The sequence below is a fragment of the Scyliorhinus canicula genome, chromosome 5, assembly GCF_902713615.1.
Source record: "Scyliorhinus canicula chromosome 5, sScyCan1.1, whole genome shotgun sequence".
NCBI lineage: Eukaryota > Metazoa > Chordata > Chondrichthyes > Carcharhiniformes > Scyliorhinidae > Scyliorhinus > Scyliorhinus canicula.
In genome coordinates, this window is record NC_052150.1 from 115984458 (window position 1) to 116010642 (window position 26185).

Here is a 26185-nt window from a genome sequence, read left to right on the forward strand (position 1 = left end):
GAAAAAGCAGAGGTTTTGAACAAGTATTTTGTATCTATCTTCAGAGTGGAAATCATTCCAAGAATAGTAGAAAATCAAGAGACATAAGGAAAGGAGGAACTTAAATGATCACAGTCACAGGGGAAAAATAATGGGAGAACTAATGGGACTTAAGACTGGCCCTGGGATCTGATTACCTTAATTTCATGCTCTCAAAAGAAGTTATTTGCCCAATCTACAAGTTTATTTATGTTCTCCTATAACTTGTTGCAGTCATCTTACTCAGTATTGATCATCTCACCCACTCACCCCAAATTTGAGTTCACCTGCAAATTTAGAAATTGCATTTTTGATTCAAAGTCCAAATACTAAACGTAAATTGTGAACAAGTGTCCCAGTGCTGACTCTTGTGAAATGCAACTTATCTCTTTGAACCACTCTGAATAACTACCCTCTCCTCCCATTCTCTTCTTTCAGTCTTGAAGACAGCTAGCAATCCATTCTGTCACTTGTCCTTTGATGTCACATTCTCTGATCTTATTCATGAGTCTGTCATGGGGCATCTTATCAAGCATCTTTTGAAAATCCAGATCAATTAAATCTATGGCAGTATCATTGCCTTCCTCTCTGTTACCTCCTCAAAAAACATTCAATACATTGGTCAAACAAGATATTCCCATTATATTTTCTTTTCTTTTCTAGATATTCTTCTAACTCGAATGATGTTTTCTATCACCAGCTGCCTAGTCTTTAATTCCTTAGACATGTTCTGTCGTATTCTGAAATATAGGAATTAAATTAGATACGCATCAATCCTCTGATACTACTCTTTTTTTCTTAATGAATTACTAAATATGGTTCTTACTGCCTCTGTTATCTCTTTTACAGATTAAAACTGGTTTAAAATATGTGGACACAATCCATTTAGAACAGGAGCTCTACGTTGTCCTCTACGTTTAGTTTGGTGTTCAATGCATTCCTGCTCTTGAATTTAAATGCACTCATCTCATCAATGTCATGTCTATCTGTTCCATCTCCATGGTAAACGCCAAAGCAAAATAATCATTTAATATTTCTGCCATGACTCCATTGTTATCTGTGTTATCTTGTCTATTCCTTAATAGGCCTTTTTCCATCATAGCCTTCCCTTCTTTCATGATTTATCTGTAAAATATTTTACTATTTTGTTTTATGTTCTTGATAACTTATCATAGTTCCTCTTTGCCTCCCAATGTTGTTAAACTTCTCTTCTATTCATTTTATATTGTCTTTTACCATGCACTTCTGTTGTCTCTTTCCTAACCCTCAATTGTTCCCTTTTGTCTTTATTATCCATGGAATTCCACCGGTGTTTAGTTTGTTCTTTCATTTTAGTGAAATATATTTCTCTTACACATTGTGGAACAGTTTTAAATGTTTCCCATTGTTGTTCTACATTATTATTTGTCAATATAGTTGCCCATTTTATTTTCCTGAGTTCTATTTTCAGCCCTTCTCCAATCTATGAACTTTGGTGTCATCATACTTATGTCCATCGCTACCATCATCATAAAGTACATTTTTTATGGTTACTCATGCCTACGAATTCCTCTGGTTCAGCCACCATGACTAGATCCAATCTTGAATCATATAGAGTTAGAAAGGACTTCTGTACACATTGTATGAACACCAGTCCCTTTACCGGTCTCTTCTGTCAAATTAATATCACGGTAGTTGAAAACCCCCATGATAATTATTCTAAAATTTACTCAATTCTTTAATTTACCTGAATATTTCTTCCTCCAACCCCTTTTCACTGTTAGGTGGTCTGTAGGCAACAGATATTAGCATAATCCATCCTTTATTATCTTTTATCTCTATCCATATGGATTCTATTTTTCTTTTGCTGATAGCTCCATCTCTTTTGTTGTACTGGCATTATGTTATCCTGGATAAATACAGCTACTCCACAACCCCATTTTCCCCCTCTATCTTTTCCAGAGATGTTATATCCTACAATGTAACCCCTACAATGTCTGATTCCTCAGAATGCATGAGTTAACAGGATTTCCACTCACTTTACATTTAACCATCTTTTTAAAACTCCCATTTTATAACACCATGACCCTTGCCATCAATGTTCTCCCTTACTTTATTATTTCCTATGTTCGTCTGCCTTGTTTTGTCTACATTAAGGCTGCTTTAAGATTCTTGTGGATCACTTCCCCTCTCTTACTGGTTTAAAGCCTTTGGATTTCCCTTTCTGTCAGAACATGTCCACCACCAGGATATCCAGGATATCACTTCAGGAATTCCTCAGGGAGTGTCCTCTAGCCAACCATCTTCAGCTACTTCATCAACGATCTTCCTTCCATCATAAGGTGAGAAGGGGTGTGACGAAGGTATCTATTCATATTGTATTAGATGTCTATTGCAGTAACGTTATTAAAATAACTTGGGTTGAAGTATCCAGATTATGTTTCCTAAAGCAGTGATTAAGGAGTTAACAGCTAGGCAGCCTGTGATGTCACTCATGGCTAGTGCTGGATCTTTTTTCGTTTCATTTCTCAGCCCTGCCCTTTGTCAGTTGTTTTTAGTTTCATTTTACGAATTCTGCTCTGGATTCTGAGGAGAGACGGTGTGTTTCTCAAACTGACTTCTGAAAGATTTTCTCCCAAGGACTTTGTGAATAAATCTGTAAGACACCGAGTGTTATCATTATTAATAAGTGACATTTGACATGTGTGTGTGGATTTTGCTCAATTGGAATTTTAGAAGTAGATGGGAAACTAAGCTCAAAGACCTATTTTTTTTTAGAACTGTTTAACTGTTAATTGAAAAGTTGTTTTTCCCTTGGAGTTAATCCTCTGTGAATCATAACGTTTATTTTAATACAATAGATCCCTAGATGTTAGTGGAATAACTCCGAGAGAGAAGTATCCTTTCCTCACGGTTTCCAAATTGAAAAAATTGTTAGGGTCTTGCCCCGAATCCCAATATAAATTAAGGTCTGGTCTGGGTATCTTAACAGGAGGTGGATGTTCGCCGGTAATTGCACAATGTTCAATACAATCCACAACTTCTCAAATACTGAAGCAATCCATGTCCAAATGCAACAAGACGTGGACAATGTCCAAACTTGGGCTGACAAGTGGCAAACAACATCCGCGCCACCCAAGTGTCAGCTACAACAAGAGAAAATATAACCATTGCCCTTTGACATTCAATGGTATTATCATCGTTGAATCCTCCACTGTCAACATCATGGGGTTACAAACTGACTGAAAACGGAACTGGACTAGCTCTTTTAATGCTGGGGCTACAAGAACAGGTCAGAGGTTAGGAATCCTGTTGCGAATAACTTACCTCCTGGTTCCCCAAAGCTGGCCAGTATCTACAAGGCACAAGTCAGGCATGTAATGGAATACTCTCCACTTGCCTGGACGAATTCAGCTCCAATAACACTCAACTAACACCACCACCTGAAGCCATACCCCATTCCCTCCAAGCCATTCCCCATCGTGACTTGGAAATACATCCCCGTTCCTTCATTGTCGCTGGGTCAAATTTCTGGAACTCCCTCCCTAACAGTAGAGTGGGTGTGCCTACACATGGACTGCAGCAGTTCAAGATGGCAGCTCTCCGCTACCTTTTCACTGACAATTAGAGATGGGCAATAAATGCTGGCCTAGCAACCACACCAACATCCCACAAATAGATTCAAAAATCCCGGCTCAGGTAGATTCCATCCTCTCAATAAAACTCTGCCCTGTCCCAGAACTGGTGCCATTGTCTCATGAAAAGGAAGCCCTCTTTCCCATACCAAGCATTGAATTTTGAGCCAGGGGATCACTGTCAGTAGACAGGATTTCTGCCCCCACCGTGTAAAAATTGACCACAAGCCTGCCTGTGCTTTTTAATGTCCATCAGGCCTTTAACTAGCTTGAGGCGTGATGTCCACCTCCATCAGAGATGCCTGGCAGGTCTCCCACCCCAGCAGTAACATAGACAGCACTGATGACCAGAACTTGTCTGCTGGAGTCAGGTTGCACACCACTGAGTTCAAGTTTGACAGCATGGGGGTGAGGAGAAACACGGGGTCCACACAATGGGGGGGACCACCAATGGGTAAAGGATGCACAAACAGGAGGCAACGCCCCCCCCCCCCCCCCCCCCCCCCCCGCAATTCATGAGGCCTCTTTGTCATCGTTCACCTGCCGACCTGGACTCATGGTATGACCCCCAGCCCCAAACAGGAAAATTCCAAGAAGTAGCAGCAGGGTCGCTCGACATCTCCCCTGCCCACAGGTAAAATGCCCATTAGGTCAGCAAGAGCAGACAGGCAATGGGCACAGCCCTACTGTCCTGCCACCTAATTTGATACGGTTCACAGCCTTCCCCCCCCCCCCCCCCCATCACCTCACTACCACCACATTGGCTGCCATCCCACCCCAGTGGGCCATAAAAATCAGTTTCAGTCCGTTAGCCACGTATTAATTCTCCTGATTCATCAGCTCCTATGCCAAATTGCATGTGGTATGGGCAATAATAGAGGTAATTACCCCTGTTGTTTTTTTTTAATCCTTCTTTTTAAATTTAGAGCCTATTCCCTTTTAACATGACTTCTTTCATGTTCCTGCCTATAATTACTATGTTCCAACATGGTCCAAAACAGCTGGATTTAACCACTCTCTTTCCAACAGCACAGAGTTTCAGTAGTACACATGGGAATTTGTCAGGGACTGGAGATTTTGCTATTTCCATTCCTTCAGTTGTTACTTGATATCACATGGTGCAAATCAAGTTGACTGAAAACTGGATTCTGTGATGCTGGAGATCTCAGGAGAAGGCCAAGATCGATCATGCACCTGGTATTTTTTAAACCAGGGGCTGGTTTAGCACAGGGCTAAATAGCTGGCTTTGAAAGCAGACGAAGGCAGGCCAGCAGCACGGTTCAATTCCCGTACCAGCCTCCCGAACAGGCGCCGGAATGTGGTGACTAGGGGCTTTTCACAGTAACTTAATTTGAAGCCTACTTGTGACAATAAGCAATTTTCATTTTCATGGCTGAAGATGCTTACAGATTCTTGTCTTTTACACTGTATGTGCTAGGCTCCCATAGCATTGAAGTAACATGGACCTTACTCGGCCAATTCGCTGTTTAATCTATCACCACCATGCACGATTGGATGTGGTAGGACTGAAGAGCTTTGATCTGATTTGTTGCTTGTGAAATCGTTTAGTTTAGCCCATCAGAAGAGCTTCTGCTCTTCCACATGTGGACATAATTGGGGAGGCCAGCAGTTATCCCCGAGTTGCTCTGAGGGGCAGATTTTTTGTGGCAGGTCTCTGGGCGTTTTTCCTGTTACCTAGGCATACGCCCTAGATCTGGCAATGTTGGTACAACAGGCGGGGTCTAGAATGACGTAGCTGTCCTCTCCCCTATTGAGGCAATTAAGTGGACAATTTATGCAATTTTTATGCTGGTGGATGGTGTTCAGGAATGGTGGCAAGGTTGGGTGGTGCTGCATTAGGTGGGAATGGGCGTGTCTTCCTGAACACCCCCCCACCAAAAAAGACTCCTCCCACCCCTCCCTTCCCCCAGTCTTCCCCATTTGCAACTTGGCAGCACCCCCCCTCCCCCCCCCCCCCCCCCCCCCCCCCCCAGCCAAAGATTCCCCACGCTCACCTGCATCCTGTGCTCCTGGCACCTTGTCACTTTGTTCTATGGGATTCAATGTTGCACCTTCACCACATTGGCACTTTCTTTTTTGTTATGCATGGTGCTGCTCCTGGCAGGCTCTCCTGTGCTCCTCACTGAACTAGAGTTCTCCTGACAGAGCCCTGGATGTGCCAACCCATGAGGTTACAGATTTTAAATAAAATTCTCCTGCTGGTAATTGTCCACATACAACATGCTTTCTAGTTGTGATCTACTAGATTTGTTCTGAATCTATTCCATTTAGCACGATTGAAGCACCACACAAGATAGAGGATATTCATAGTGTAAAGACGGAACTTCATCTCCAGAAGGACTTGGCTGTGGTCATTAGCATGGGTGATGACATATTTTTGGTCAGAAGCTCTCCGAGTAAAATATGTACCAAGATTGAAAATAGTACAGCACAGTCTCATGCTGGTGCCAGGGAGAGAATGAAGTCAGTAACTGGAAATAAGATTTTGTAGTGGGGACTGAAGACAATGGCTCTGGTCTTCCCAATTTTAACTGGAGGAAACTTTTGCTCATCTGGTGTAAGATATCAGACACACAATCTGATAGTTTAGCAACAATGAATAAGTGGAGAGGAGTGGCGGTGAGGTAGGGCTGGGTGCCATCAGGTCCGTAGGAATACTAAGCCCATGTTTTCGGGTGATGTTACCGAGGGACAGAATATAGATCAGAAATAGATGGACAAGGATAGATTTTGGGGACAGAAGAGGAAACAGTGCAGGAGCAGGAAGAGAAGCCATTTCAAGTGATATGTGAGCTATGACTAGATAAGAATTAAGCTGGGCGATTGAAATCCCACCCAGCTGGACAACAATGGAGAAGTATTGGAGGATGATGGTGTAGCCAACTGTGTCAAAAGTTTCAAATCAGTTGAGAAGGACAAGGAGTGATGATGGTTTCCTTTGTCACAGCCACACAGGTCATTTATGACTGTTAAAAGTAGTGTTGGCAGGTGTAAATGGGTGGGAGGGATTCAGACATGGAGTTCTAGGAAAGATTGACATGTGTTTTGGAGGTGACAGCACATTCAAGGAATCAAGAGGAATGAAAGGTTGGAGTTAGGGTATCAGCTTGCAACAATCATGGGGTTTTAAATGACATGCATTATGTAATTGATTGTGTATTTCTTTGTAGATACAAATGAAAATCCCATATGCTTTATTTGTAAGCAGCTGATAGCTGTGGTGAAAGAATAGAATATTCAAAGATACTAGTAAGAAAACCATGGTAATGAAAAATACATATGTTGGGTCCCTCGAGAACAAGGAATCTTCTTCTCAGTTTCAGGAATGTCACACCTGTTATGCCCAAGGAGCTTCTAACAGACCACCTGAGGCTGTACCGACCAATTTCAAAAGGAGCTACAGGAATTCCATTTGATAAGCCAACCTTGCTAGCAGAGTGGGTCCGCTGAGACTAATAGCTTCCCAAACACCAGACCCGCAACTCAAATGGCACCCCTTTCAACCCATAATGGCCGAGATATTATTAGTCCTGTAAACAAGCAAAATTCCAAACACTATGCTTTGTTGAAGTCATTGCGGAGAAGAAAAATCACATGACCCATGATCTTGGTCTGTTGTGCAGTTTAATGTTACCTTTCTGAGCTGTGTTGCCAGTCTGCTGTTTAACAGGCCACATTGAAGTAAGTTCTGTCCAGGCTGGAGCACGAGCCCATCAAACTTGACTCAACTAGATGATTTTGTATCATTGCTTATAGAGTGTGAGCCATCTCTGCATGCCTACTTCATTTTGCAACATCAATGCCACCTGTAAAAAGTAAGTCTTACAACACTGGCCTCCAGCCAGCCGACCATCGAATGTCCACATGAAAAACTTGAATATTAGGTCATGTGAGTTCCAGAGTATTACTCTGACTTTGGGAATCTGGAACTCACTTAACTCAATATTCATTTTCCCTATGTACTAAACTAGTTTTCTCTACCCCTTCCTTTACTGTGGGAATTTGTGAACATCCTTTTTGTAGATTTTGAATGTACAAAATAAACTAACTGGAGTTAATCCTAACTCGATTTTACTGTCAGATTATTAGTAAAATTGTTTGTCATAAAGAAAATTACTGATAGGATCAAATAATATATTGACCAAGTAAATTACGTTTTCACTAGTTCTAGATTGCACAACTGTATTTACTTGTTTTTCAATTTCACATCTCCATGGTGAAAAAGATGTCAGCAGCTGCAGAGTTGGGGAGGCCAGGTCAGGCCTCATTGCATATCTTCTCCACTGCCACATCAAGCTGTGATTAGGTTACTAATACTTGCACCTTCTGTCTCTTCTCAAGTCAAGTTCACTTTAAAGGTTACTGAATACAAAAGATGACATGAATCTTTATTAATCTCTGCTCATTACTGGACCATCTGTCAAAGTTAAAAATTTTCACAAGGAGAAGTTTCATTCATGCTGAAAAAGTTTGCTACTTTGCTTTTAAAGCTTAAATAAAATGCAGCAGCACACTTGCTAAAATTCAAATGAGGAAACATTTTATTATAAAGAGGAACAACATTTAAGCAAAACATTATCTGAAAGGGTGAGGGCAAGTGTCAACGCATTGCAAACTAGTGCTAAATTCAACAGGTTTACTTCACATGTGCTAACCTACATTATCAGACGGTTCAATGATCATATATTTTTAACCCGAGTCAGAAAAAAAGTGAATTTGAAAAAAATGAGTTATTTTGTGCGACAAACATATACCTTCCTTTTAAAAAAAATAGTTTTATTAGAATTTTCCAATTGAACAAGTTAACAATTAGACATCTAAAAACACACAATATTTACAGAATGAGACATTTCTCATGTACAATCTATGTAAAACTCCTTTCATCGGTCCTCCCCCTTTGCTTTCTCCACCTCGCTCTGTTGATAGTCAGGCTGGGTCCATCTTGACCTTTCTTTCACCATGGGTGTTGTATTGTTATGTTCGCTCTTTCATTTTGTGCTTGTTGCTATTACCCATATGGCTTCACTGGAAGGGGCTCTCTGCCCCCTTCTCGCTCTTTTCCCATGTCCCTTCCTGATACTTCCCCGGGTTCCTTCCTTGCCCCCCCCCCCCCCTTGTTCCTACATTTTCCATGCGCTCTTGTCTGCCCTCATTGATCTGCCCTATCCCCTATCCTGATCACTATTGGCTTTGAACAGGTCTTGGAACAGGCTGATGAATATCCCCCATACTTTGTGGAAGGCCTTGTCCGACCCTCAGATGGTGTATTTGATCTTCTCCAGGTGTAGAAATTCTGACAGGTCTGTCAGCCAATCTGCAGCTGTGGGTGGTCCTACTGATCGCCAGCCGAGCAAGATTCTCTGGCATGCGATTAAGGAAGCAAAAGCAAGGGCATCAGCCCTCTTTCCCCATGTGTAATTCTGGCTGGTCCGACACCTCGAAGACTGCCACTCTCGGGCACGGCTCCACCCTCGCCCCCACCACCTTGGAAATCGCCACGAAGTAGGCTGTCCAGAACCCTTCTTGGGGTAGGCCCAGCATATGTGGGAGTGGTTGGTCGGGCCTCCTTGGCACCTTTCGCATTTACCTTCATCTCTGGGAAGAACTTGTTCATTGGGTAATAGTTAGGTGCGCTCTGTGTGCCACTTTAAAATGCATAAGGCTTTCATAGCAGGAGTTGGAGTTGGTCCTACTTGGTGCTTCGCTCCAGGTCCCTACCCCACTTCCGTCCCATTGTCGCCCTCTCATTTAATGGTGTTCTCGTCCTTTCTAACAGACGTCCATAAATGTTCCCACAGTTCTCCTTCTCCATACTGTCCGTGTCCAGTAGTTCCTCCAGCAATGTGTCTCTCGGGGCCCTTGTGGAGAAAGTTTTTGATTTGTAGGTGTTGGAGCTCCAGTCCATTCGGTAGTTCCAGTCTCTGTTAGTTTATCTAGAATTCAAAGTCTGTCTCCCAAGTAAAAGTCCCTGACCGCTAGCATCACCCCACTTCTTAAAAGTGGTGTCTAGCATGGCTGGCGGGAATTTGTGGTTACCACAGATGGAGGCCATCGGTTGAGCTGAAGTGTTGTCTCACCTGGTTCCATGTTTTCAAAGTGGCTACCTGCACTAGGCTGGACGTGTATTTTGCTGGTGGGGCAGGGGGGAGGAGCACAGCCGTTGTAGAGATCTTGGAGGGTCGTTCCACTACAGGAAGACTCCTCCAGCCTCGCCCATTTCATATTTGGTTCCCTTACCCATCCCCTCACTCTCGGCTGTGGCTGCCCAGTGGTAGTATTGCAAGTCCAGAAGGGCCAGGCCGCCCATGTTTCTTCTCCTCGGCAGTGTAGTCTTGGATATACCCCCACACACACAATTTTATCTACCCCTTGGAAAAAGGCCTTGGGGATGAAGGTCGGTATGGATCTAAACAGGAAGAGGAACCTTGGCAGTACGTTCATCTTGATCATCAGCACCCTCCCCGCCAGGGAGAATGGGAGTGCATCCCACCTCTTTAGGTCCTTTTTGACTTCCTCCACCATACTGGTCAGATTCCACTTGTGGATCAGTGTCCAGTTGTGGGCCATCTGGATCCTCAAATAGCGGAATTTGTTTGGGCTAGTTTGAATGGTAGATCCTCCAGCTCTGACCCTCCCCCATTCGCGTTCAGCAGGGGGGGCACATGCACAGGTTGCGTTTGTAGCCTGAGAAGGTGATAAACTCATCCAGGAGCTTCATGATTACTTTCAGGGCGTTCTGTGTGTCCAAGATGTAGAGCAGCAGGTCATCTGCATAGAGTGGGACTCTATGCTCTTTGCCTCCTCTTCGTATGCCCTACCAGCCTCTTGCGTCTCACATAGCGATCGCCAGGGGTTCAATTGCCAGGGCGAACAGGAGGGGGGGTACAGCGGGTATCCCTGCCTTGTGCCTCTGTGCATCTGGAAGTACTCAGAGCTAGTGGCTTTGGTCCGTACGCTTGACTTGGGGGCGTTGTGCAGAAGTTTCACCCACGAGGTTAACGCCGTACCTAGCTCAAACTGCTCCAGTACCTCTGTGGGATACTTCCATGCGACTGCCGAAGGCCTTTTCTGCGTCCAGCGAGATGATGACTTCTGGTGTTCTCTCCACAGATGGGGTCAGTATCACATTCAGCAGCTGTCTGATGTTCGCGGATAGCTGTCGACCCTTGACAAAGCCCGTCTGGTCCTGTGCAACCACTTCTGGTATACAGTTCTCCAGTCTCTTGGTCAGGACTTTTGCAAGTATTTTCGCATCTACGTTGAGCAACAAAATGGGTATGTATGATCCGCATTCAGTTGGGTCTTGGTCTTTCTTGGGTATCAGCAATATAGTGGCCTGCAAAAGTGTTGGCAGCAGGCTGCCCCTCGCTAGCAATTCAGCGAACATCTCCTATTGGTGTGGGCCAGGGCTGGTGCGAATTTTTTATAGAAGTCCGCCGGGAACCCATTGGATCCCGGTGCCTTCCCTGCCTGCATGGAACTGATGCTCTCCACAACCTCTCCCAGTCCTATTGGTGCTTCCAGCTCCCTCCATCTATCACCCCCCCCCCCCACACACAATTGGCATGTCCATTGAGGAACTGTTTCCTCCCCGAGTCCCCGGAGGGGGCTCGGCGGTGTACAGACCCCGGTAGAAGGCCTCAAAGCTTGGTTGACCATTTTAGGTTTGGCTACCAGTCTGCCTCTGCTATCTTTCACCAGTGATATCGCCCTCGTGGGTGCCTGTTCTTCCAGCTCGTGACCCAACAGGCGGCTATCCTTCTCTCCGTGCTCATAAAAAGTCCCCCGTGTCTGGTGGTGGAGTTGGTGCACTGCTTTCCTGGTGGACAGCAGGTTAAAGTCCATTTGTAGATTTTTCCTCTCTGCCAGAAGCTCTATGGTTGGGATCTCGAGTATTTTTTGTCGACCTCCAGTATGGAATCGATCAGTTGCTGACCAGCCGCCTTCTCTTCCCTGTCTTTACGTACCTTGTAGACTGAAATCTCTCCACCGTGAGACTTCCCCCGTTCTGGTTGTGAGTGATGTACTCGCCTATGGCTTGTGACATTTTCTGGCAGAAGACCTTGTCGGCCAAGAAGTCAGTGTCCAACCTCCATTGTGGGGTATTGGGCACGGCCAGTGTCCAACCTCACATCCATGTAATGTGGGGCGTGGTCGGAGATGACTATAATGGAGTATTCCGCTCTGACTATTTTTTGAAACACCGATTTCCCCACTGCAAAGAAGTCGATTCGGGTGCATACCTTGTGCACCGGTGAGAAGAACGAGAATTCCCTTTCATCAGGGTGCAGAAACCGCTGGAGACCCTCCCATAGTGCTTTCGGGGCAGGGTATGTGTGCGTGTGTCAGGGACTGTTTACTGCCTTGGAGATCGGGACGCCATTTAACACCCGTGTTCCCTGTTGCCCCTTATACAACATGAGTCGCATCTTATAGCCATGTGTTTTGAGGACTGCCGCTAAGCGTGCTCGTTATGGGACTTTGTTCCCATTTAGTTGAATTGAGCCTGGTGTGTATTTAAAGGGCTATCACGGTCCCCAGACATTGGCTGAAGCAACAGCACTGCATTCTGTCTCATTATATATTTTCATTTTAGGCAATTAAACATCTCAAAATGTTAATAACACCAGTAGAAGTGGGGAGTTAAGAGCTTTGTTGTATACCTGTGGTTTTCTTGTGTTTCATACAGGAAATTTGAGGACATGTAATTTTACAGTGACAGTGCACATTATATTGTAAAGTGCTATGGGACCACCTGTAACTATGCTCAGCCAAAAATTAAATATGTGAGTCAGACACTAGGAAACTTCTTTAAATAGTAACTTTAATGCACTTGTAAACCACACAAAAAGGTTCTATCCTCTGGAAATATCATTAAAGCCTCCACGCTACTATCTTGCCCCATACATTGAAAAAAGCTTTTGATTATGCCTTCATTCGCACCTCCTAATGCTCATACTGTTTGGCATCCCCCCCCCCCATTGTTAGTGTTGTGGGACATTTGTTACATTAATAACACTAAATAATTGGAAAGTGAAATAAAATGCTGGGAAAACTCAGTACTTCAAGCAACATTTGTGAAGAGAGAAATGGACAGAGTTTATTTGGTGGCAGGATTTACCTGAAGGCTTGGCTGGAAATGCATCGGATTGGCTAGCAGCACTACTTGGAGTGGTAGCCACAGCTGGGACCACAGAAGTCTCCAGATTTAAGCCCTGTCCAGCAATAGTAAGTATGGGGTCTCATGCACGGAGGAGAGGTGAGGCCCAGCGGGTGGGGAAAGGGAGTTGGGCAGACCTTTTTTGGTGGGGGGCGGTAAGAGAGAGAGAGAGCACATGAGGAAAGAGGGTCTTAGAGGGAGTCGCCACCCTTTACTTGCTGGCAGCTTGAGCAAGGCATCGGGCTGGGCAAAAAGCACACAAGAGCCTCAACTCAACATGGGTGGGACAGCAGCAGGATGGGTCACTCAGGGAATTTTATGCCCACGACCCCCCCTAAACCCACCCACAAATCTACCGGCAAGGAACTTTAAAATTTTGTCCAATGTTTCAGGTCATTGACCTTTCATCAAATAAAACTTGATCATTATACTTCTTTGAGCCTAGAAATGATTGCTATCAATACTATCAGCTAATATTCAACATAAAGAAGTTAGTCCTCATAATGATAACAGGAAACATATATTATGAAGCTAAAGCAGGAATCTTAAACCATGAGTGCACAGGTCTTCTCTAAATCACGCAGTTATGGGTTTATGCCCTTATCCAATATTTAAATACATTTTTCTGTAGTTCTGACAGAGTGAAACATTGTTACCGACACTTGTTTTGGAGGATATCGAAGTGAGACGCGTTGCTCTATTCAAGTAAGTCAAAGATCCCAACGGAGTTCTCCCATTGTCCTGACAAAATGTCTACCCCAACTAACAGACTAAACATTTATATAATTTTCTGTTTGAGATTTTATGTTTGTTGCATTTGGGTTGTGAAGCATTTTAGGAAGTACCAAGGAGGTGAAAGGCACTGTTTAAGTACAAGCTATTCTTTTTTTAAAAACTATTGGGAGTGTGAGATTTTGTATATTATATCTAGATTAGACAATTGTGGATCTAAATCACTATCTCCTGCACGAATACCACCATAATAGATTGTCTATTGATTTGCTGCTTTTGTTGTTTGAGAGACCTGGGCTGGGATTCTCCGTTTCAGAGACTAAGTGCTGATGCCAAGAGTGAATCGGTGGTGTTCTACATCCCTGAAAGCGGCACCGGTTGGGGAGAAATTCAGGATTCGTTAATGGGCCAGCATCGGTGCCACGTGGAAAAAGTGCAATTCCGATGCATAACGGCATCCAATTCGCTGTGGTCGGGATTGGTAATCGAGAGTCTGACAGATGCATTCACATATAAACATTCCACTCCCCACACATACTCATTCCAGCCAAAAAGATGGCAGCAGGAACAGCAGCGCCCCATGTTGCCAATGCAGAGCTCGAGACCCTGCAGGATACTGTGGAAGGGAGGCGAGGCACCCTGTTTCCCGGGGTGGAAAGGAGGCTGCCACCCGCCGCCGTATATCGGTCCTAGGCGGAAGTGGCAGAGGCCGTGAGCCTGTGGGCCCCATTGGCAGGACCAGTCAGCAAAGCCGTAAATGGTCGCACGACCAGAGCGAGTAACCAGCACCGAGCCCCTGGCACCAACCCTCAGACTCCCGCACACCTGTAACCTACGCCCCTCCCACTCAGAGGGCGACCGAACCACACCCACCAGTAGCCTGCTTGCACCCCACCCTGCACCACATACCAGGACTCATACCACCCGCCATGGCTGGGTGCCCTGTACACAAGGCCACTAGCTGCCCCCCTCCCCCGTGCTGCCTGCATCCGACTGCCTCACACTGTGCATTTTCTGTCCCCATCCCCAGGAGAAAGCGCCACAGTCGCAGAGAGAGAGAGAGAGAGAGAGCACAGATCTCCCCGCTGCGGAGAGGTGAGCGTTGGACCTGGTCGGCGGGCCTGGAGAAATTATATAATTTATATAATTTTCATATGCTCCATGCACATCATTAGCAACGCACAGGAAACCCAGGACTGGAATGTCAGGTGCCAGCTGCCAATGAGGTAAAATTAGGGTTAATACTTTTTTTTTTAGGTTGACACTTTTGCTTCTTTTAAGGATGGTGGCTAAAATGTTACATTCACACCACAGACATGCCAGGCAATGACCGTCTCCTACAAATAAAAATACAGCCCAGGAACAGGTCCTTCGGCCCTCCAAGCCAGTTCCGATTATGATAACACCCTTGGCCAAAACCCTCAGCACTTCCTTGTGCCGTATCCTTCTGTACCCATCCTATCCATGTATTTGTCGAGATGCCTTCTGAACGCTGTTAATGTATCTGCTTCCACAACCTCCTCGTTCCAGGCACTCACCATACTATGTGTAAAAAAAACCTGCCTCGCACACCTCCTCTAAAACTTTGCCCGCGGACCTTAAACCTATGCCCCCTAATGACTGGCCCCTCCACCCTGGTGCCTGCCCATCCACTCTATCCATGCCTCCCATAATCTTGTAGACCTCTATCAGGTCGCCCCTCACCTTCTGTGGTTCCAATGAAAACAGTCCGTGTCTATTCAGCCCCTCCACATAGCTAACACCCTCCAGACCAGGCAACATCCTGGTAAACCTCCTCTGCACTCTCTCCAAAGCCTCCACATCCTTCTGGTAGTGTGATGACCCAAATTGTGCGCAATATTCCAAGTGTGGCCATACCAAGGTTCTATACAACTGTAGCATTGCCAATTTTTATACTTGATGCAGTGTCCAATGAAGGCAAGCATTCCATATGCTTTGTTGACTACCTTGCCCACTTGTGTTGCCACTTTCAAAGATCTGTGGACCTGTACACCCAGATCTCTGTGACTCCCTATATTCCCAAGAGTTTTTGCCATTTACTGCATATTTCCTCTCTATGTTAGATCTACCAAAATGCATTACCTCATATTTGTCTGGATTAAACTCCATTTGCCATTTCTCTGCCCAGGTCTCCAACCTATGTCCTGCTGTATCCTCTGGCAATCCTCAATACTATCTGCCACTCCACCAACCTGGTGTAATCCGCAAACTTACTAATCAGACCAGCTACATTTTCCTCCAAATTGTTTATGTATACTACAAACAACAGAGGCGCCAGCACAGATTCCTGTGCACAAATACACTTCAGACCGCTGCGTTTGAGCGGATCTAACCATCCCCTTTGATGTTCAATGGCATTACCATCATTGAATCACCCACAATCAACATCCTGGGGGTTACCATTGATCTGAAACTGAACTGGACTAGCCTTATTAATACTGTGGCTATTAGGGCAGGTCAAAGGCTAGGAATCCTACGCTGAGTGACTCACCTCCTGACCCTCAAAGCCTGGTCACCATCTACAAGGCACAAGTAAGGATTGTAATGGAATACTCTCCACTTGCCTGGCATAGTGCATCTCCAAGAACACTCAAGAAGCTTGACACTATCCAGGACAAAGTAGCACGCTTGATTGCTCCCCCTTCCACAAACATTCAAACCCTGCACCACCGATGAACAGCGGCAGCCATGTGTACCATCTACAAGATGCACTGCAGCAACTCACCAAGGTTTCTTAGACATCACCTTCCAAACCCACGACCACTACCATCTAGAAGGACAAGAGCAGCAGATACTTGGGAGCACCACCACCTGGAGGTTCCTCTCCAAATCACTCATCATCCTGAGTGGGAAATATATCCCTGTTCCTTCACTGTCTCTGGGGCAACATCCTGGAACTCCCACCCTAACAGCACTGTGGATGTACTCACACATCAAGGACTGCAATGGGTAAAGAAGGCCGCTCACCACCACCTTCTGATGGGCAACTAAGGATGGGCAATAAATCCTGGCCTAACCAGCAATGTCCCCATCCTGTAAATTATTTTTTTTTAAATGTTAATGTTGTTTATGGATTTCAGTTGCATTGAGTTGATTACCCAATTTCCATGAAATCCAGGGCTTAAAGACCCAACATCACTGCTTGCACACAAGCCAGGATTCTTACTGCACTCACCTCCCACATTGAGGCTTAATGGGTGCCTTAAAAGAGCTATAAATCTAATGTATCTTCACTCAAGGTTTACAGAGAGCGGCAATGTGATGCGTTTCCATTGGAAAGTCAAACCTTGAATTGGACCCTCATTTATACTCTATCCGCATGATTCTTTTATTTATATGTCGAATTCAGTGGCATCCAGTTCTCATTAAACATCTGTCTGTTAATATCACCAACAGTAATTTCAAGACTCAAGTTGTATGGCAGCTCATACGAATGCGATGAAATGAGCCCAAAGGGCTTCTTCAGAAAATTGTAAATAATCTAAACAATTTTTAAACAATTGCTGGCTAAGCTGCTAGATATTGTACTGCTATATATCAAACTGACAAAATTGCATCAAGATTACTTCTCATCAAAAAAAGGAAACTTCTTTCTCTCAATGGGAAAGTGCGATATGCATATGGCACCCTCTCTGATCCACCTAGATTTGAAGCTAACCGGGGTAAGCCTAAATTCTACAATTCCTGCAGCTCTGCTTTACAGCCCTCGCTTTAAAAATCAAGGCCCCAAGTTTCTGTTCCATTAATCAATTTTTTTGTATCAACAAGGCAGGTGTAAAGGATCATGGAATTTGAAGCCTCAATGTAATTCCGTCTGAGTTCCCACAATCCCTTGCACCCGTTTTAGAAATATTTAGGCTCCATCCACAAAACTGGCAACAATCCCAGGGTGAATAAACACCACTGGTAAGTCTCCACAAATGCTCCAAAAATTAAGTTGAATCTTCTGGTCACAAGGAAACGAAGGACAAAAGATTTCTAAATGTTGCAGCAAGAGGGAATTGCCATGAGCTTCCCGGCGTTTGGCCCAGCGAGGCCAGCAACGCGATTCAACTTACCGAGGCCCCATGAGTGGTAGAGTCAAATGTGCAGAGGACACTGAAAGTCTGCAGAGGGATATAGATAGTTTAAGTGAGTGGACAAGAGTCTGGCAGATGGAGTTCAATGTTGGTAAATCAGAGATCATCCATTTTTGGTAGGAATAACAGCAAAATGGATTATTTTAATTGTAAAAAAAATGCAACATGCTGCTGTGCAGAGGGATCTGGGTGTCCTTGTGCATGAATTGCAAAAAGTTGGTTTGTAGGTGCAGCAGGTAATTAAGAAGGCAAATGGAATGTTGTCCTTCGTTGCTAGAGGACTGGATTTAAAAGCAAGGAGGTTATGTTGCAGCTGTATAGGGTGCTGATGAGGCTACACTTTGAGTACTGTGCACAGTTTTGGTCTCCTTACTTGAGAAAGGATGTACTGGCACTGGAGCGGGTGCAGAGGAGATTCACTAGGTTGATTGCTGAGTTGAGAGGATTAGTTTATGAGGAGAGACTAAGTAGACTGGGACTATACTCATTGGAATTTAGAAGAATAAGGGGGGAGTTAAAAGAAACATATAAAATTAGGAAGGGAATAGATAGAATAGAAGCAGAGAGGTTGTTTCCACTGGCAGATTAAACTAGAACCAGGGTGCATTGTCTCAAAGTAACAGGGAGCAGATTTAGATGGAGTTGAGGAAGAACTTCTTCACCCAAAGGATCGTGACTCTGGAATTCCCTGCCCATTGATGTAGTTGAGGCTACCTCGTTAAAGGTTTTTAAGGCAAAAGTAGATAGAGTTTTGAACAGTAAAAGAATAAAAGGTTATGGGAGCGGGCGGGCAAGTGGAGCTGAGTCAACAAAAAGATCAGCCTTGATCTTATGGAGTGGTGTAGCAGGCTCGAGGGCCAGATGGTCTACTCCTGCTCCTAGTTCTTATGTTCTCGCCGCAAATGAAGGCTCACCAGCCAATTCGCAGGCACCGCGTTCGCCAGCCCACCGCGAACAAGGTCAAGCAGCACTTAAGCTGCACATATTCAGCAAACCTCAGCCAGCTCACAATAATGCCGCCGAAGAGACCAACCCCAAGATTTTGGGATGCTGACCTAGGGAGGCCCATACACGCAGTGGAGGCTAGGAGGGATGTCCTGTTCCCCCGAGGGTTCCGGAGTGCTATCCATCGGACAGCCAGTTCTGCTTGGGACGAGGTGACGACAGCTGTGACCAGGAGGACTGGCCTCCAGTGCTGACAAAAGGTCAACGACCTACACCGGGCAGCTCGAGTAAGTAGACACTAATGTCCCCCACCCACTCCACATAATCTATCCACTTCTACGGGAGCATGCACCTCCCAATTCTCCATGCGACCCCAAACTCTCCCTCCACCCCACTTCCCCTTCAACCCCCTAACCCTCCCTTCACATACCCACTCACTCCCACCACTGAACCACGTGTGTGGCTAACGATGCCCTCTCTGTGTTGCCTCAGGAAAAGTTCTCCCATAATCGCCAGGTGAGCGCCCAGACTGGGGGAGGTGTGCCAGACCCAAGAATCCTCACCACCTGCCTTGGAGGTGACCGGTTTGGCTGAGGACAGAGCGTAGGCTTGCGGACGCCGCAAAGATGAGGAACCACCGGGCTCCACCCAGAAGACCAGTCAAATGGGAGTTGTTATTTATTGCCTTACTGATTGACCCATACCTCCCACTGACCACACGTCCATTATCCCGCAGGTCCTCCAGTCGACAGAGCCGGGCCATCCTGGTTGGCACCCTCTCCAGTCTCCCAGGAGACGACGGTGGAGGTGAGCTCCGAGAATGCCACCGTGGTAGTCGCAGCACAGCTGTCATCCCCATTCTCCACCAGTGCAGATACACGCACCTCGGCAGGAAACATTAGTGGACCAGCTTCATGGGCACAATCTGGTGAGCACCATACTGCTGCTGATCTACATCAGGTGAGGTCTGCGGGATCTCAGGACCCAGCTGGGTTCTAGCCTGATGCTAAACCTGTGGAATAGAGTTACCCGGAGCTGATGGAGATGACAGGGAGCAGCCGAGACATTCAGAGGGAGATGTCAGCTTGACTCTAGCAGATCCACGGTAATACGTGGCACCGAGGCCGAGCCTGGTGCACGATGTCAGCGGAGAGCCTGGTGCATGACGTCAGCACCATTAGTGAAGGTGTCCAGGGCTTTGCGCAGTCAGTGACGGCCATAGCTGAGGTTCCAGTCAGAATATCTGCCTCACTTATGGCTGTCAGCCAGTACCAGGCTGACCTTGATGAGGTTCTGCAGGACATGTCTGGCTCTCAGATGGGAATGGCCGAGGCGCTGCGGGAGCTTGTCCCAGACGCAGGTGGGCATTGCCGAGGGCACTGCAGAGCATGGCCCAGTCACCGAGGAGCTACCGTGGGCGTCAACACGATGGTGCGGACCATGGGAAACCTCTGGGCTGGCGGAACCAGATGTTGAAGGGGCAGCCAGAGCTCAAACCAGCTGCCCCTCCGTTCCAAAGTGAACCCCAGAGCCTTATGGGCACCCAGTGGGAGGAGGGGGCATTGAGTGCCATCCCGGACCCTCCTCTGGAGTGACGACTTTGGCCACCAGCTCCTCCGAGTTCCACCCCTCTGATGAGGCCGCGTCTCACAGTAAGCACATGGGACAGGGTGGCACGGCTGTACATGTGCAGTCGACAAGTGCGCCGGGGCCCACCGGCCTCAGAGCTCCCAGAGGACGTCCACCAGGGGCATCGGCCATGTGACGAGGAAAGCAGCTGACTGCCTGCACCTCTGATGTGCATCCTAGGGAGACACCTTGATGTAGTGGTAGAGCCAGGAAGGCCAAACACATCAAGGATCCCGCAGGGCACGGAGGGGCTCCATCAAGAGAGTGGGGACTTGTATTACACATTAAACACCCTGAGGATTCAGATATGGATTTTAAATGATAACTTTAGTGAGAAATCAATTTTCAAATGCATTAATTAAACTTTATCAGTTACCACTCTTAAATATAATAAATATTTTTAAAAGCAGAACATCTTAAAAGAAAATGCATTGTAAAACACACCTCAGATGTACTGGTTCATGCATTCAGGAACATGCAAAGAGCTTTCCAAAAAGAGCACAATTTGTGCCAGAATCGCCAATTGTACCCAAAGTTCTACTGGGTCCACCCCCTTAAAGTGTGGAGACACAACAAAAACTTGCATTGATATTGTTCCGTTAATATGTCACAAGGTGCTTCCCAAAATACAAGGAAAATAAATCCAGCCAAAGGTGAAAAAGTGGTTTGGCAAAAAAAGCTATTAGAACCATTGAGTTCCTAGGGTGTAGAAGGAGGCCATTAAGCTTGCACTGAGCATCTGAAAGAGTACCCTCCCCGGGTCCACTCCCCAGCCCATCCCTGTAACCTAACCCGTACATCCCTGGACACTAACCCGTACATCCCTGGACACTAAGGGGCAATGTTATCATGCCCAATCCACCTGACCTGCACATATTTGGACTGTGGGAGGAAACGGGAGCACCCAGAGGAAACCCACGCAGACATGGGGAGAACGTGCAAACTCAACACAGTCACCCAAGGCCAGAATTGAACCCAAGTGCCTGGCACTGTGAAGCAGCAGTGCTAACCACTGTGTCGGCACATCCCTCACAAACTCGTCCCCCACCCCACTTTTTTTTTTACATGCAATCACTTTAATTATAATTCTGAGCTGTTAATTAGAACAAGTATCAACGCATTTCAAGTCCGGACAGGGATCAACTATCGTATGCAAGTTCAAACAATTAATACTAATTTTCCTTAATTTACAACGAGAATGATAAATAGAAAGATGACTTGAAAATTTCATCTCAAATTTCTCTGCATATTTTACTTTAATTTTATCAAACTGGCTTGATTTTGAAGGCTTATTTGCTGCTGTTATAACTTTGTCTTGGGAGTTTATGGTTATGCATGTAGAAAACACAACACTGGGTGTAGTGATTGTGGGGGTGGAATGGGAAGAAAATGATGTATTCATGAAAGCATTACAAAGCCAGTTCATTAAAGATGAGGTTTTCTAAAAGGGTTACCAAGGTTTCTTCTAAAAGCATACAATGAAAGGGTGGGGAGTAACATGAATAATTATGAGTTCACAAAGCAGAGTAGCACACATAAATATTAAATGATTTCCATAAATGCAATACTAAATGAAAATAAATTTATATGACCTATGCTCCAATTTTATTTTGCATATACGTTATGATATTTACATTATATTATTGTCCCTCATGCAAAAGCAGAATAGATTTTCAAATACACACGTCATGGGAAAAATTGAATATCAAAGGATCTGGAAATGTTTACAATCCTTATTTATACAATGATTTTATTAATTCCCTCTTATTGCCTGTAAATAGAATGTAAACGAGTACCATCATCTGTTGAATATCCTGTACTTCAGTTGATTGGCAGCATGAGCTCGTCACCTCTTCAATTGGCACAGGACTCTGCAACATTTGTCTTTCACTTGCTGTTTCTCCTGCAAGGAAATACATCAACAAGTATAAGCTAGTTTTTCCATAATATGGCTAGGTTTTGCTGACAAAGGTTAGTTTAACATACAAATGATTTGAGGCTAAACACTGAAATTGTCTCATTGGAACAAAGTATGCTGGCAAACCAAGCGAGAGCAAGGGCGGCATGTGACGCAGTGGATAGCATTGGGACTACGGCGCTGAGGACCCGGGTTCGAATCCCAGCTCTGGGTCACTGTCCGTGTGGAGTTTGCACATTCTCCCCGTGTCTGTGTGGGTTTCACCCCCACAACCCAAAAGTTGCGCAGGTTAGGTGGATTGGCAATGCTAAATTGCCCCTTAATTGGAAAAAATTATATGCTCACTGCTATTCACCTGCTGTACAAGTCACGCTGAAGAACCTATTTTAGGTGGAACTGTTAGTTGGGGTGGGGGAGGTAAAATACCAGCTCCCTTTACTTTGCAAACAAGGGTTGTATTCCCTGGAATTTAGAAGATTAAGGGGTGATTTGATCAACATATTCATGATAGTAACAGAAATATATAATCATATAGAGAGAACCTCTTTCTCTTGGTTAGGGGGTCTAGGACTAGGGATCATATTCCAATAAATAGAGCTACAATTTTCAGGAGTATATTTTCAGGATCATATTCCAATAAATAGAGCTATAATTTTCAGGAGTATATTTTCAGGATCATATTCCAATAAATAGAGCTATAATTTTCAGGAGTAAAATTAGGAAATACTTCTAAAAGGGTGGCAGAAATTTGGAACTAATTTCCACAAACAGTAACTGATGTCAGATCAAGTATAATTTTAAAGTTCCCACCCCCCCCCCCCCCCCCCCCCCCTCCAATCTATCCCCTTCCAGAGCCCCGATCTCCTTAGCGCTATGGCCAAGTGCAAACAACAGTGGGGACATAGGGAACCCCTGGCCTCATACCCTGGTGCGGAGCATAGTACCCAGAGTTCATTCTGTTAGTGCGAATGCTCACCACTGGCTCCTTGTACAACAGTTATACCCATGCCCTGAATCTCGGCCCAATTCCAAATCTTTCCAATACCGCCAGCAAGTAACCCCACTCCACACTATCAAATGCTTTCTCTTCATCCAGTGCCACCTGTCTTCTTTCCCTCCGCTGGAGACAGGATCACATTCAGCAACCTCCTCACATTCGAGAATAACTGCCTTCCCTTTCTCGAACCCTGTCTGGTCATCCCAATCACCTACGGAAGACATCCCTCCCACCTTTGGGTGCCTGCTCATCCAGGCCACTGTCATGTGAGCCCGGTGAACGACCTTAAACTGTATCAGGCTGAGCCTGGCACATGTTGTGGACGTGTTGACTCTGCTCACGCATCCGTCCAGAGACCATTCTCTAACGCTCCACCTAACTCCTCTTCCCATTTGTGTTTCAACTCCTCGGTCTGCGTTTCCTCTGACTCCATAAGCTCCTTATAAACCCTTCCTTCTCCCACCCACACTCTGGAAACTACCCTATCCTGTATCCCCCTTGGTAGTAGGAGCGGGAAAGTTGAGACCTGCCTGCGTAGGAAGTCTCGTGCCTGCAGGTACCTAAATTCATTCCCTCCCATCAGTTCAAATTTCGCCTCTAGTTCCCTCAATTTTCTCTTCTATAAACATATCGCCCATCTTCTCGATCCCTGCTCTCTGCCATCTCCAGCACCCTCCAACTAACCTCCCCGAGGCAAACCGGTGATTATTGCAAATTGGGGACCAGACCGATGCTACCTCTGCTTCCACATGTTTCCTCCATTGCCCCCAGACTCTCAGGGTCGTGACCACCATGGGGGCTGGTGGAGTAGCGTGCTGGCAGGAATGGCAGAGGCGCCGTTACCAATGCCCCCAAAACTAGTGCCCTTACAAGATGCCACCTCTCCTCGCTCCCACACCGACCTCCCCACCCCCCTCCCCCACCATCCACTTCCTATTCATGGCTATATTCGCCGCCCAGTAATAATTACTAAAGTTCGGGAGTGCCGGCCTGCCCTCCCTTGGCTGCGCTCCAACATCCCCTTTTTAACTCGCGGGGTCTTACCCGCCCATACAAAGCCCAAGATCACCTTGTTAACCCGCTTAAAAAAGAACTGAGGAATAAAGATGGGGAGACACTGAAACACAAACAGGAATCTCGGAGAACCGTCATTTTCACTATCTGTACCCTTCCAGCCAGTGACAGCGGGAGCACATCCCACCTCCGAAAATCCTCCTTCATTTGGTCTACTAGTCAGGCCAGATTAAGCTTGTGCAGCTGTTCCCATTCCCGCGCCACCTGGATGCCTAGGTATCGAAAGCTTCCCCCAGCACTCTAAAATGGCAGCTCCCCCAATCGCCTCTCCTTGCCTGGATCGCGAATATCTCGCTTTTCCCATGCTCAATTTATAACCCGAAAAACGGCCAAAATCCCCCAGAATTTCTTCCATCCCTTCCAATGGGTCCGACACATACAAGAGCAGATCATCCACGTATAGGGAGACTCTGTGTTCCTCCCCGCCCCCCGTACCAGTCCCTTCCAGCCCTTTGAGGCTCTCAACGCAATTGCCAGCGCTTCTATGGCCAGTGCGAACAACAGCGGGGAGAGGGGGCATCCCTGCCTCGTCCCACAGTGCAGCCCAAAATAGTCTGATGTCAGCCTGCTTGTCCGAACACTTGCCACAAGCGCCTGATACAGCAGCCTGACCCAGTCAATGAAGCCCCGCCCAAATCCAAACTTCCCCAGTACCTCACAGATAATCCCATTCCACCCGGTCAAATGCCTTCTCTGCATCCATTGTGACCACTACCCCTATGTCCCTACCCTCTGGGGGCATCATGATAACATTCAACAGCCGTCTTACGTTGGCCGCCAAATGCCTCCCCTTAACCAATCCCGCCTGGTCCTCCCCAATCACGTCCGGGATGCAGTCCTCAATCCTTGAGGACAAGATCTTAGCCAACAATTTGGCGTCTACATTTAATAAGGAGATCGGTCTGCAGGACCCCCATAGCTCCGGGTCCTTATCCCGCTTCAGGATCAATGAGATAGTGGCCTGTGACACCGTCGGGGGAAGCACCCCTCTCTCCCTTGCCTCATTAAATGTCCTCATCAGCAGTGACCCCAGCATCCCAGAGAACTTTTTGTAAAACTCCACGGGGTACCCATCCGGTCCCAGGGCTTTACCCGACTGCAGGCCTTCAGCCTGTCTGCTATCTCTTCCAACCCAATCGGGGCCCCCAGCCCTTCTACCAAGTCTTCATCAACCTTCGGGAACTTCAGCTCCCCTAAGAATTGCCTCATGCCCTCTGACCCAGCTGGGGGTTACGACTCATACAGCCTGCTGTAGAATTTCTCAAACGCCTTATTGACCCCAGCTAAATCTCCGACCAGGTTCCCATCTCTGTCCTCTACTTTCCCAATCTCCCTGGCTGCCTAACGCTTTCCAAGCTGCTGCACAAGCATTCTACTGGCTTTCTCCCCATATTCATAGATCGCCCCTCTCGCCTTCCTCAGCTGCTCTACCGCCTTCCCTGTAGTAACCAAGCCAAACTCCACCTGTAGCCTCCGTCGTTCCCCGAGAAGCCCTGCCTCTGGGGTCTCCGCATACCTCCTGTCGGCCTGTAGTATTTCCTTTATCAGTCGGTCCGTCTCTGCTCTGTCTACCTTCTCCCTGTGGGCCCATATCGAGATCAGCTCCCCTCTAACCACCGCCTTCAGCGCCTCCCGGATCTCCGCAGCCGAAACTTCCCCCATGTCGCTGATTTCCAGATAGTCCTGGATACATTTAGTCAGCCGCCCACACACCTCCTCATCAGCTAAAAGTCCCACGTCCAGCCTCCAGTGCGGGAGCTGGCTACTCTCCTTGCTCACCTGTAGGTCAACCCAGTGTGGGGCATGATCAGAGATCGTGATTGCTGAGTACTCAGTGTCCACTACCCCCGTCAGTAAAGCCCTGTCCAGGATAAAAAAGTCAATCCGGGAGTACATCTTATGCACGTGCGGGTAGAAGGAAAACTCCTGCACTCTCGGCCACCAAAATCTCCATGGATCGACCCCCCCAATCTGCTC

The 26185-nt window shown here is 46.3% G+C and overlaps 1 protein-coding gene across 1 annotated transcript in view; it reads right to left on the reverse strand.

Annotated features, from left to right (window-relative positions):
- The window catches only part of umad1 (UBAP1-MVB12-associated (UMA) domain containing 1), a 78374-nt gene that overhangs the window by 10156 nt on the left and 42033 nt on the right, over positions 1 to 26185 (reverse strand). Inside the window, exon 3 of the mRNA XM_038797523.1 lies at positions 22016 to 22122. Within this exon, the coding sequence (XP_038653451.1) occupies positions 22016 to 22122 (107 nt within the window). The remainder of the gene's footprint in view (positions 1 to 22015; positions 22123 to 26185) is intronic.